The 13,222-nt window shown below is 47.9% G+C and overlaps 1 protein-coding gene across 3 annotated transcripts in view; it reads right to left on the bottom strand.

The window, feature by feature from the left end:
- Wdr33 (WD repeat domain 33) overlaps positions 1-13,222 on the bottom strand; it is a 154,337-nt gene that overhangs the window by 30,600 nt on the left and 110,515 nt on the right. For all 3 annotated transcript variants that reach the window (XR_013317814.1, XM_077679125.1, XM_077679124.1), the window contains exons 8-14: positions 12,721-12,847; positions 10,772-10,926; positions 9,692-9,770; positions 8,816-8,926; positions 7,572-7,666; positions 5,028-5,123; positions 3,223-3,561 (exon numbers count right to left, since the gene is read on the bottom strand). Coding sequence is in view for 2 of the 3 variants with exons in the window: in XM_077679125.1 (XP_077535251.1) it covers positions 3,223-3,561; positions 5,028-5,123; positions 7,572-7,666; positions 8,816-8,926; positions 9,692-9,770; positions 10,772-10,926; positions 12,721-12,847 (1,002 nt within the window). In the remaining variant the exon portion in view is untranslated. The remainder of the gene's footprint in view (positions 1-3,222; positions 3,562-5,027; positions 5,124-7,571; positions 7,667-8,815; positions 8,927-9,691; positions 9,771-10,771; positions 10,927-12,720; positions 12,848-13,222) is intronic.

The raw sequence follows: 13,222 nt of genomic DNA, 5'->3' as shown, positions 1-13,222 counted from the left end.
GAGTTTAATTCTAAATCTTATTTCGTTCCCAGTAACTTAAACACTACGCGCATGCGGAAATGAACTGCACGTATGGGTTCTGGATGCATACCGATGTTTCACCAGCAATTGCTATTTTGTCGCGATTCTATACCATTGTCAGCTACCTCGTTGATTCTAGCGAGAACTTTGTGTAAGAAAAACACGTTAATTCATTAATTATTTAGCACAGCTGCTCTAACCAGGGTGAATTACCAACAGGTTTTCACTTTCAGCTTTCGTTTTTGCCGTTGCCCTGACGATCCACTTCTTTATGGGCCTCTCTTAACACACTCAGCATGTTATTGATTATACCGGGCCGCCAGCAGAGCAACGGGTTCAGTTTTTACCGAAACATTTGGAACCGACTTTGGCACTGCACTCTGGAGTAGCCCGAAGCTCTTGGTGCGAATAACGTATCATTTGTTATTCATGGGAAAGGACAGAAAGCAGATTTCTGTACCTTAGAATACTGATTTCTGGCACAGAAACGCATAATATATATTTTAAATTTGTTATTCGCCCCTTTCCAGTCCGAATAAATGCAACATTTTTGTGAATTCTTGTGCGTGATTTATTTATTTTTTCACTGCAATATTTCACCCCGGAAGCAGGAGTTATATTTTCTTTTGTGATTGGAGAAAGAGCTCTTTAAGCTAGGCACTTATTCGCAAGACAATCATGGATAGCTGAATTGTTTTTACATACGGAACCCTGATATGGCCCGTTTTTCTGTGTCAAGGAAATGCCTATGGTATAGGTTAATGCTGTGACAAATAACAGTACTAGCTCATGAGTTGGAGATTTGTTACCATACATAAATGCACACAGTGGCCATACGGAATGTGTGTCATACACAAATATTCCAAGAGGAGGCTGACTTTCGTGGTTTAATAAACAAACTTTATTTATAGAACAGCACCTCTGGTTGATTTCCTGGTGGGTTCCGACTTCTTACTTTCCTTCCTTTCTCCCACCCAGTTTTTGCAGAGGTTATATGACTGCTCCAGCTGTATACACTTCACGACCGAACAGGACAGCACTACGATGTAGTGTTTTTCATAGCACGGGTCACTTGGTGACGTTAAACTCCACCAACAAAACCACACGACGAAGAAACACAGTTTGCTTTGTCGCGGTAACAAAGCGGTAACAAAGCCTTTTCGGGGAATCGGCGCAGCATGAAGAAGCGCGAGCAGGCTGGATAGAAAGGTGTCCACGCTCCAGCTCTACCAGTTGACCCTCGTGAACAAAGCCGCCACTACTGACAGGAGACACATTGCTGGGAAGTTCATCAACGATTCCCCCCTGCCCTGCCTTCGAATTCCTTGATCGCCCGCAGGTACCTGCGGCGCCAAACAATGATGCCAAGATTCCGTATTCTCCTATCATAGGCGAAGCCCATGTCCTTCATTAACCTCCACAAGGTCGTTTTCGTGAAGTTCGGCAAGTCGTCGTCTTCGTGGACAGCCTTTCGCACACTGTCCAGTGTCGGGATCTCCCTCTTGGCGTACATGCTCTTCACATTCAGACGAATGGCATGGACTGTGAAGCTGTCATGCTTGACGGTCCGCGTGCTTGATATCGTCACGTCGCGCGGTCTTCTCTTTGGAGACACCAAATTTCGCTACGGTACGGTGAGATACTCCGGTGTCCTCGCTCACAACACTCAGTACTTCCTGCACAGATTTCACCGGGAAACGCACCCTGGTACGGGCGCACATATTTGCAATTACTTGCTTGGCGTTCTTTGACAACTTTGATGCGCAAACCCTCGAAAAAATACGTACAGGAGACGTGGTCGAAGTCCGAGAGCTGGACGCCATTTTTTCAACGCTGCCTCAAAGAGTAAACAAAAAACGGCGTTCAAGGTTGCGCGGAGAGGGAAAACCTGATACGAAAGCGACAAACATAAAATACAAACTCGCATATTTCGATCGTTTGTCCGGCAACACGGGCGTTTTTTGTCAAGCTGATGATAAATATTTATGCTTTAAGGTTGCCGGCGAAGCATTTATTGTATCTGGCGCACCGCAAGCAACCCACTACTTTTGGTCGCGGAAGCACACAGCGCAAACAAGAGCGCTAGCTTTGACAGCGTTGCACCTGATGTATGAAACGGAGTATAAGTTCTGTAACTACAGGATCAATTAGCTACCAGAATACACAAATGATCCGGAAACGGTATTCGATAAGTCCAGTAACTACAGGATGAAATAGTTACCAGAATACACGAACGCCAGGAAACAATATGCGAGAAGTCCAAGCGGATTTCTGCTTTCACTTTACCATAGCCAACTGTATTTGTCAAGAGCGCTACGAGTTGGTGAGTTGGTGAATATTTGTCCTTAACAAGCAATGAACACAAGACGAGACATAAAAAGGAAGTAACTAACAGCACTGTTCTGTGAAAGCTTTGTCGGTTTACTCCCTTTCTGCATCTTGTCTTTTATGTGCTGATTGTTAACAATCAGCTGCGCACAAAACAACTCTGCTTATTTACAGCTGAGGTGAACGGAACGTGCAGAGAAGACTAGTACCCCTGTCACACGGCAGATCTCATGACATTTACTGCAAATGTTGTTCACTCTAATAAATGCCATTAATTCAACGCTACACGAGAATGCCATTTGAGGCGAATGGCATTTAGCGGCTAACTGAGGTTCGGGAGCTCATTCAGCAGCCAAATGAGTAGCCTCGATGACAGTGGCGCTTCACTAGACAAGAAAGTTCAGAAATAAACCAAAGAATACAGTTTCTAAAAACTGTTAATAAACTTACATTTTCCCCTTCACGTTATTTTGCACAAAAAGAAAAGCAAACAAGTACTAACAAAAAAGAAAATCTCGTCTCCAGTGCTCGCATGACCATAAATACGGGTTTTTTGTGTACTCGTCTCGGCTTGTGATGTCTACTGATGACACCTAAACTGGTGATTTTTTTATTTTCATTAAAAAGAATAATCCTTTGTAAAATTTTAAAAATAATATCATGTATGAAAACATTCTAGATGCACTTCAAATACAACTTCGCGGTTTTGTGAGCTCGCTGATCGTCACCGCTATCACAATCAAATCACATTTGTTTCGCCGTGTAGACCCACACGGCCAAACCGATTGTCAATAACAGCTCACGTGATTCACACTGAATGCCATTAGATTTGCCGCGTGACAGGGTTACAAGAAGACGGCCAGCCAGCCTCACCTTCCTGGAGCTGCTGTTGCGGCTGCCCTCCTCCCCCGAGGGAGTTGGGTGGCCCCCCGTCGGCCGGGGGCGGGGCGAGCAGCAGGGGCTGCTTGTTCTCCATCCACTGCTGCTGGAACTGCTTGGGGATGGGCTTGGAGAAGGGCGTGCGCTTGTGCCGGCCCCCTCCGCCCCCGCCTCCCCCTCCGTGCTGCTCCGGGGCCTCCTCGCCAAAGTCCAGGCCCGGGATGCCCGCTCCACCGCCCGCAGCGGGCATGCCCTCTCCCCCACGGCCCCCGCCGCCTCCACTGTTGCCGTGCTCCTTCGTAGCGGTGGCCGATATGGCGGAGGCTGAAGTGTCTGCAACATGCCACAACACAGTGTGGAGTTACTATACTCGGTTACAACTCAAGAACGGCACCACCTAATGTAGTGTATCACTCCGCCAAAGCGCCGGACCCGTGACGTCAGTGCGCACGCGTTTTGAAAGGGGTTTGCTATGAATGCATGATATCGTCTGCCTTGTCTCACGCAGTTTGTTTGTCGTCACTGGAGTCGTTTATAAGCATATTAAGTCCAAAAAATCACGGGAACGGCTCACGCCACGTTCAAAATATTCCCAGTAACGCCCTACTTGCGCCGCGCGGAGAAACATCCGGCTACGGTGATAAGGCACAGCGGCAACTTCCGGTGCCGTTCTTAAGTTGACACCGAGTATACACACTCTCTGTTCTGCTAGCTCCGTGCAGTGCTGTGCACGCGGCAAGCTGGGAGGATGCACTGACAACAATTTGTAGGCAAAAATTAGCTGCGTAGCTTAAAAACGTAAAAAAAGCAATGAAAAGTAAATAAATAAAGATCTCTCTTTCAGAAAAGTACAACACTACTGCATTTGTTAAAACCTAGGTTAATAATACATCAAAAAATAAAAAAACTAGAAACGAGACCCGTCGATTGGCTCAGATTGAAAAATTTCGCACGTTTACTGCTGAAAAAAAATAGCAGCTAAGTCTTCTTCATTAAAGTCGCTTTAAGATGACTCATGCACATTGCTCCTTTTACTCCCTTTAGCTCCTTTTACTCCCTTCAGTCATGACCAAGTTACTGAAATGGTAATGGCATCTGTAGGGGCAAAAAAAAGAAAAAGGACCTGGCCTCTTTCTGTTTGCTGATTCACATTTGGTGAGCTCATTATCTCTGCCGAACTGTGTATGAAGGACCCAAGGACCCTTTCTGCTCTCTCTATCTCTCTCTCTCTCTTTTTTGTACTCCACCAATGAACAAATACTGGAGAGTTCCTTTTGCAATAACAGTCCCCCAGTTTTCCTGAGTTTTCCCTACGTTTCCTAATGGGCAGAAACTTGGAGGCTCACTAGAATCACTAGAAAGGTTCAACTTAAACTGAGGACGACTCAGCATGCAATGAAACGAAAGATGATAGGTGTAACATTAAGGGTCAAGAAGAGAGCAGAGTGGGTCAGGGAACAAACGTGTGTTAAGGACATATTAGCAGGAGTTAAGAAGAAGTGGGCATGGGCAGGGCCTGTAACATGAAGGCAAGATAACTGTTGGTCATTAAGGGTAACAGAGTGGATCCCCAGAGAAGGCAAGCGTGTCAGGGTGCGGCAGAAAGTTAGATGGCCGGATGAGATCAAGAAGTTTGCGGGGATAAATTGGTCACAGTTAGCACAGGACCGGGGTAATTGGAGAATAATAGGAGAGGCGTTTGCCCTGCAGTGGGCGTAGACAGGTTGATGTTGTTGATGATGATGCTTTCCCCATCAGCCAACACCGTTGCATTGTGTGTGGTGGGAAAAATAGCTCACCATTAATTGTGGCCCGCGCTGCGTCCTGTGTGCTTTGCTCCATCCCCATGCCAGGAATGTTGGGCATTGCGGATGCCGACGTCGTCGCTGGCTCATCTGCGACAGGAACAGAGCAGGAGCAGTTAAAGGGACACCAAAGGCTGAATGAAATTTTGTTTTAACAGAAAGATCATAGGTTTCATAGCACTCGCAGCTTTTGTTGGACGAGCAGCGATGCGTTATTGCCTGAGAAATCTGCAAAGAATGCTGGCACTTCTCTCTCCCGCTTCCCTCTCATTTTTTTCATGACGTAGACATTGCATCACAAAAGTGAGGCTCCGGTGCAGTCTAGAGCGTAAAACGGTTGGCGCTAGGCGCTCCCAGGCTGGTAACGGTAGCTTTTACGTCACCAAGCCATGGCCAACCACCGAGAATGTTTCTTTGGCCAAGGAGGCTCGCTTTCACTTTCATTATTTGTCACTGACCAAACGAGAAATGCTTTTCACCGCTCCAGCGGCCGTTGTGACTGCCTACACCAGACACCTAGACTTCACGCCGGCTGCGAACAAAGCAGCGACAAGCACCGTTTCAAATATCGCGTAACAGTGGCACCTTGGCTAGGCTTCACACTCCGAATGTGCTTCAAAAGAAGTGACTCATTGCGGTCCCTGATTGTGGCTGTGCTGTGCTTTAGTGTCCTATTGTTCGGGCCTGCAAAGTGCTCGCTTCTGAGTTACGAGGCGCTGTATAGTCGTCGCCTATGATTGCAGTACAGCAACTCCAGTGCAAGCCTACCTATCTTTCTTTTCTTTTCTTTCTTTTTTTCCCCAAATGCGTTTTGCGCGCATTCCATATTCCTGAAGTACCAGCTCATAGTGGTTCGGCGGCTGGACTGCTGCGAATGAAAGTTGAAAAGTGCGCTCTTCGTGTTGAAAGAGATCAACTTCCAAACGTGTGAATTAGGCTCTGTTTTTAAGTGCGAATGCACTTTATAAGCGACCCCAAACCATCCACCGGCGGCGGCGGCAGCGTCCGCAGTGCTCCTCTATATTTAAAAAAGAAACAGCATCCGGCGCCAGGTTTCGATCCGAGGACTTTGCGGCCGCAGCGCGACGCTCTACCGACCAAGCCACGGACGCGACGCTGATATCAGTGTTAGTGACGCGCCTTATATCTTTAACGCATTCAAACTACGCCGTCAGCGGCGTGCGTTGGCGACTCAGCGGCGTTATAGCGGCTTGATAACTGCGTGGTGTACACGTGATACTGCAAACCCGATGGAAGAGATGGAAGAGAAGGCGGCGAGGCGGTGGGCTGCGGGGGCCGAGCGCAAGCGCCGCAAGCGGGCCGACAACCGTGCATTCGCACTTTCACATTCTCCCCCTCGGGGAAATGCGGGGGAATTTTTTGCACAAAAACCTACGAAAAATCGAGGCCCCCCACCCCCCAAAAAGTAAAAAAGAATTGATATTTGATTCGAAATTTACTATTCGGTATTCGCACACCCCTCATTTCCAGCACTTGGGGATGCGTAAAGTGCGCCAGTGTCTCTACACACGGCCGTTTTTTGCTTTTTGCCTCCATCAGAAAAGCAGCCACCACCGCAGCTGAAATCGAACCCGTGTCCTTGGGCTCAGCAGCACAATGCCTTAGTCACTGCGCCACTGTAGTGGGTAAAGTTTTAGGCTGTCAATATCCTTGAACGTGAAAATCTGAAATGAGCATCAAAACGCCCATAGATATAGGTGGTATTCTTTGAAAAGTTTTGCTGTCAATTTCTTCGCTTGGCCACACTGAAATGGCCACGGACATGGCCAAAGCGCCACGGACAAGACGCGGCTGGTGCCACTGCGGCCGCGCGCCGAAAAAAAAAAAAAAAAAAAAAAAACACCGGCATGCGTCGTTTGCTCCGTTTTAACCCGATTCCCAATGGTGGTGTCAACAGAGTTGTTATTAATCACACTCACATTGGAGTCGAGGCATTACTTTGCTTTCGGCGTGCTAGGGCTTGGAATGCCCAACCCATATCATGCGCTTAGCATGGACAAGTACCGCCATCCCGCGGAGCCCGACGTAACCAGTGACGGTGCATTCACATGGTTGCCTGCATGCGTGCCTCGCTATTGAACACAGGCTATACGAGAAATCTCCCGCAGTTGGAGTCCTCGTCCATTGATTTGTGCCTAGTCACGAAGCTGCTGTCATGCCGAGATAGGGCTGGGTTCAGTCACACCTCAACCAGCATTCCCATTCCGACAACAGTGTACAGACAGCTTGTAAGCTGGGAACACCTGATGGCCCGTGGAGGTGGCACACGGCGCACAAACTGTTTCTGGCATATGAGCACACAACAAACATGCACATAACATCCAAACTGGCAACATAATTCTCTAAGTAAAGTCCTGATTTCTTTCAAATGTCACTCTTGAAACAACCACTTCCACTTTAGTACATTTCACATGAATGGGAGTAAACTTTATACGAGGACACCTGCTTTTAGCAGGAAGCCCGTCTCGGCACGCGGCACATTGAAAATTGCGAGAAGAAACAAGATGGCTGACGCACCGTACTCTCCCGTGTCGTCTAGACCTCTGGGAAGGGTGTTGAGGTTGTACTTGTCTCGCATCCTGTCCCCAGGACGGTTGCGTGTCCAGAACTTGCTGCAGGGGCGAGGAAGAGAAAGGGCAGGGAAGAACTTTGAAGAAAAGTAAAAAAAAAAAAAAAAAGGCTTGGACAAGGGCAACGGATGCTGTGAGAACAATGTGCAGCTGCTTTTGAGATAGGTCCTGGCCACCACAGTCCAAAAGGTCGTAATTTACTACAGCAAAGGGACGCATTGTTGGTTGTTGCAAGTAACAGGCGGTGTCGCAGTCAATTCAGGTATCCATTTTCCATCATGTCCTTTTTCAACGGGAGCTTCGAATAGAGGTACGATATCACCGTCTAAGTTGCCCAATAACAGCTACCTGAGAGAAAAGATAATATGGTTGCGTGCGGCAAGAACTGCTAACGGATTGCGGCTAGCCTTGGCCTCGATTTGTGGAGTGTCTCTTGACCCAAGGCTGCCCTTCCCCCGAATTAACAGTTGGGCTAGTTGGTTTAGGTTCATCAAAAGCCACACTTGAAGACACAGACGAGAAAACAGGGGACACGCAGTGGCATGATTTAGTTCCCTCTAAACTCGCAGACAGTTTGGCTATCTACATCAGTGAAACCACAAATGCATTCTCGTGTTTAGTTTATCCCAAGCAGCTAGGTGAATTCACTCACTGATGTGAAAGTTAATTCACACAGCTTCTGGTTAGAAAACCCTCAGGAATGTCTGGCTTCCTCCACATTTCCGTATTACTACCACATAATGCCTATATATCCCCACACTATCATCACCATATTGTTACGTGACAATACATACAACATTTTTTCCAAATTATCTAATGACAACTCAATTTTTCTAAAGAAGCTGTGCCAGGTGCGGTTTGAAAGCTTAAACGAACACCCACTGACACAAGACACTGCTCGTGGCTTCCCTTGCCACCACTAGACCCTTCCGTTTCTTGTTCCGTGCAAGTGAAGCTGAACAAGCGCCACATCAAAACGGTGCACTGAGTGGCAACACAGGAAGCCTCATCAACTTACTGATCACTGTACAACGGAAGCCCCTCCCCTTTCAGCGTCTGTGCCTCTCCATCCTCCCTTCTCTGAATGCTCGCGACCTCCCCCAGTCCTGCCCCGCCCCACTACTCCCTTCTTGTGACCCGCCCCAGTGCAGCCTTTTGAAAGGGATCCAGAGGAGAGAGAGAGGGAGTGACCTGGTGTGGTCGTTGGATCCCGAGCAGAGGATGTGGCCCAGCGGGTGCCAGGCCAGGGACCAGACACACGAGTCGTGGGCGTTCTCCATGGCTCCGACCTCCTTGTCCGCCCTGTGGTTCACCCAGGAGGAAGAGGAGGAGGAGGGGAGAAACACGACACTCAGCAACTGCCACCGGAGGCACTCCACAACTCAATGCACAGAGCTGCAGACTATCACTTTTTTTTTTTTTTGCATTGAGAAGTCTTTTAATCTGAAAAGTCTTCCCTTCAAACCTTGCTTCTGGGTTTACATTCGGCATCTTGGCTTATCTCCTGCTAGGGTACGCAGCGTCAGAGGATGTTGTTCATTTCATGCGATGTGCCAAGATGCCCATCACTACGTTTGTGCCCTGGTCAATGAATGACGTCTGGTACATTTAAGGCATTTAAGGGTAAAGCAAAAGCTGATGCAATGCTCAAGATTTCATCTATTCTAATTTACAGCGTTTTTTGTTAGTTCAAGTTTAGTTTAAACTCCTTTTTGAGTTCGCACAGAATTTGAATAAACTATAAACTTCCGATGGAACCGAGAGAGAAAGACGCTACGCACACACAGACACAACAGAACTGAATAGCCGCTTCCATTCAACTCCAAACGACAACGGAAACACAGCAGGTTGCTACGCAGGAAGTTCGGCACCACATCCATGAAATGAACTCTCACAACAGCCTTGTAGCATCGCGTAAAGCGGTACAGAATATCCCAACGGAAGGTCAAATTTAGATAAGGGATAGTAAGGATCACCTATGTTAGGGAAAGTTGGAAGGCCCTATCCGCACAAAGCCAGCAAGGTTTGGCTCGCCGAAAGGAAAATGCAGAGACAAAAACGACTCACCCGACCATCCAGAACATGACGGCGCCGTCGGATCCTCCGCTGGCAAACAGGCACTCGTGGATGGGATGCCAGGCCAGGCCTGTGTACGGTGAGACAGAAGGCACCAAAGTCCACATTTTTCTTCGATGAGTAGTCAGGGTTAGCGCCATGCCAACACTGCTCGGAATATCTCAAACAATGTGTGCCCCACTCTCTTGAAAGCCACTGCGCACAGCTTAGACTGGCAAGGCAAACACAGAAGCCCACCAAACCATTACACTGCCAGAGCGGGAAAAGATTAAACAAAGAAGAGCGCCCCACTTAATCTTTCTAGTGTCGCACCAAATGTGATGGCACTTGCAAACGTGCCTTACGCTTTAATAAAACAGAGAGGGTTCGCACGCACGCTGCACGAAAACAGTGCCTTGCATCACCTGACTTAGCGTATTTTTGCAATTATAAGCACCCCCCCATTCTAAGCACCCTCCCCTACTTTCAGAAAAAAAAAAAAAATTGGAAAAAATGTCCACATGCGAATCTTAGAACCCCCTTTTCTAAGCACCATAGCAAGGTAGATTACGGGCGCATTAGTGGGTCCAAGTTGACCAGGTCATTTATGAAGTGTTCCATTACAAACCACTTCGACAAAACAGAAGACGACCCGCTGTGTGATACAGGGACTGGTGGCTCAAACGGTGCAACAGACTCGAGTGGTATAGTAAGAGTGACCGAGTACCAGACGTAAGCAGTGGGTTCACTGTCTGTACAAATTTTTCTCTCAAATGTTTGCCAAATGAAACATTATTCCTTGCCCCCGTCTCGTCGAGATACTGCCGCAAAAAAGTGTGTGCGTGAGGGGCGAGGCTTGATTTAAGTTTTTCGAATCTAAGCACCCCCCTCACTATGGGCATCACGATCGTGAGAAAAAGGGAGCTGCTCAGAATCGAGTAAATACGCTATACCACCACCGCAAGGGGCCAAGGGTCATGTCTAAGGTGGTTGCTTGCCCTTCACACAGACGCACTCCCCTCTCGCAGAGGGATGCGCTCCTCAAAAGCTTTAGCCTCGCCCAATCAAAGAGAGAGAGCAGGGGGTACTGACTGCAGGCCTCCTTCTTGTGTCCGCGGAAGGTCTGCATCTCCTGGTTCATCTTGCGGATGTCGAACAGCTTGAGCAGGTGGTCGCGCGAGGCCGTCAGGAGCCAGTTGCCGTTGCGGTTCCACTTCACCTCCATCACCGTGCTCTTGTGCGCGTGGCTGCATAGGCAGGCAGAGAAAAAAGCACAAGGGGTGGGGGGAGATGATGTACTGCCACTCTCATCATCATAAAACTTAGAATAATGTCTACAATAACCCCTAGAAACATAGAATAATCCCTGTGGCCTCTTACTTCCAGGCTTTTGGTACTGCTACTACCGTATTTACTCGGGTAATGATCACACTCGCGTAATCATCGCACCCCTGAATTTTGTCGTCAGTCAGATTTTTCTTATTTCCCGCACAATGAACGCACCCTCAATTACCCGCAGCAATATGTCGTATGCGTGCCAAGTCTAGCTGATGATGGTCATACGTGCCTCTGTTCCCTTGTTTTTCAAAGAGGAGATGGCTACATTAATGCAATGGGCTTGCTGGTATTAGCGATATTGGCAAGCATGCGTTGAATATTGATGAGGAAGAAACTCTCACTAAATGCACACGATGTACTCACAAGACAAAGGAGAAAAAAAAAAACGCGCTCAGGTTGCTGCGTCGGCAGCCATGTTTGTTTTGATGTCCCGCACTTTGACAGTGGCAGCCACCACTAGTTGGTTGAACTTTTGCACCTCGCCGCAAACTCGTTCCGGTGCGTACCATAATTCGTGAAAACACGGCATTTTGAGTTTATTTGCAAAGCGGCTGGCAGTGGGGGATCTTTAAAGTGCAGCGAATCTTGTACACTGGTACTGCTACTAAGCTTTGCTTGTGAACGAACGTACCTGCCAAGCTTTTGGTTTTAAAGCAGCGTTCTGTGACATCAGGCTTGAAACTGCTAGCCATAGTCAAACCTACGTCGGGCTTGTCAACAATGGGGAGGAGTGTGCAGGCATTTACTGCCAGAAAGGCCTGTACTTGTGCATACAGCAGTCACTACTAACACGCCATCACTCGAACACCTCTGTCATACTGCACTGCTAATTAGGCCTACAGGCAAAAAAAGCAGCTAGTCTGTATTCCTCGTTGGATCAACCGCATTACATTGTCACAGACTGAGGGAGAGAGAAAAGAAGTTTTCAGAGCGAAAGAAGTCATTAGGGTATGAGTGAACAACATCCTGCGCCTTGATTGATTGATTGATTGATTGATTGTTTAATTGATTATGGGGGTTTAATGTACCAACGCTACACGGGCGATGAGGCGCGCTGTAGTGGAGGGCTCCAGATTCATTTTGACCACCCGGGGAATTTTTTAACGCGTGCCGAAATCTCGAACACACAAGCTTTTTTCATTTTTCACCTCCATCTGAAAAGCGGCCGCCGTAGCTGGGAATCGAACCCACATCCTTAGGCTCAGCAGCCCGACGCTTTAGCCACTTCCTGTTCCTGTTTTCCTGTTCCTTCAAGGAGGGGCCATGTCTTAAAAAGTGTTCCTTACATTCACCCCTCAAACACTTAACACCTTACCATGGCTGGTCCAGTAGGTCTAGAACACAGAGCAAAAGTATATATAGGAGGTGAAACAGCGAATGGCGGTGGGTGCAGGTGAGCGATCAGATAATATCACAATGAAACGAAAACCAATGTAGACTATATGGCTTCGTAGCTGCAATGGCGGAGGAACGGGCGGCGGCACCCGATGGACGAAATGGTGGCAGCCACAATTCATTTGAAATGCCGATGCAGTTTCTCCTCCCACAACAGATGCTGCTAGTTTAAGCCAGGCCAAGTGCTTTTCATATTATTTGGCCGCCGCAGGAAGCGCCGCCTCCCCCCAAGTCTTGTTCTTACGTTGCTGTGTTCTAACGGCACCAATGCTACATCCTCCCTTCTCTCTCCGGTAGTATGTACGTACATGGTGGCCAGACTCTGGCCGGACTTTGGGTCCCAGAGCTTGATGGGCTGCTGGCTGTCCTTGCTGCCAGAGACCAGCAGCGACTTCTGCGGGTGCCAGTCCACGCACTTGACGTCCGCCCCGTGCCCTGCAACAAACACAGGAATGAGACACACGCGTCCTCCTCTCTGCTGGAACATCCTTCCTCCAGAAATTCACACAGCTGTGGGGCTTTTATTTGGGGAGCGAGAGGCTCTTTGAACTACCCTACCAGATCATAAATGCCTTGAAAAATTCGACAAATGCCAGTGCCCACTCCACATGCATTGGCTACGTCATTTTAGCCCATCTTTACGGCTTTCATTGCATGGATACTACTTTAACTGCGCTGAAATAAATTTCAAATGCAAAAGAGGGCGGTGTATATATATATTCTCTACGTTTCCTTTAATACATTATATTCTCCACTTCTGCTCTCCACTTTCCTTCAAAAATCTGTTTTTTTTTAAAGTGAAGTAAGATG

Source organism: Haemaphysalis longicornis, unplaced genomic scaffold (assembly GCF_048455015.1).
Source record: "Haemaphysalis longicornis isolate Haplotype H1 unplaced genomic scaffold, Haemaphysalis longicornis Haplotype H1 scaffold_7, whole genome shotgun sequence".
Lineage (NCBI taxonomy): Eukaryota > Metazoa > Arthropoda > Arachnida > Ixodida > Ixodidae > Haemaphysalis > Haemaphysalis longicornis.
Note: the sequence above shows the minus strand (reverse complement) of the source record. Positions and strands in the feature narration are given on the sequence as shown.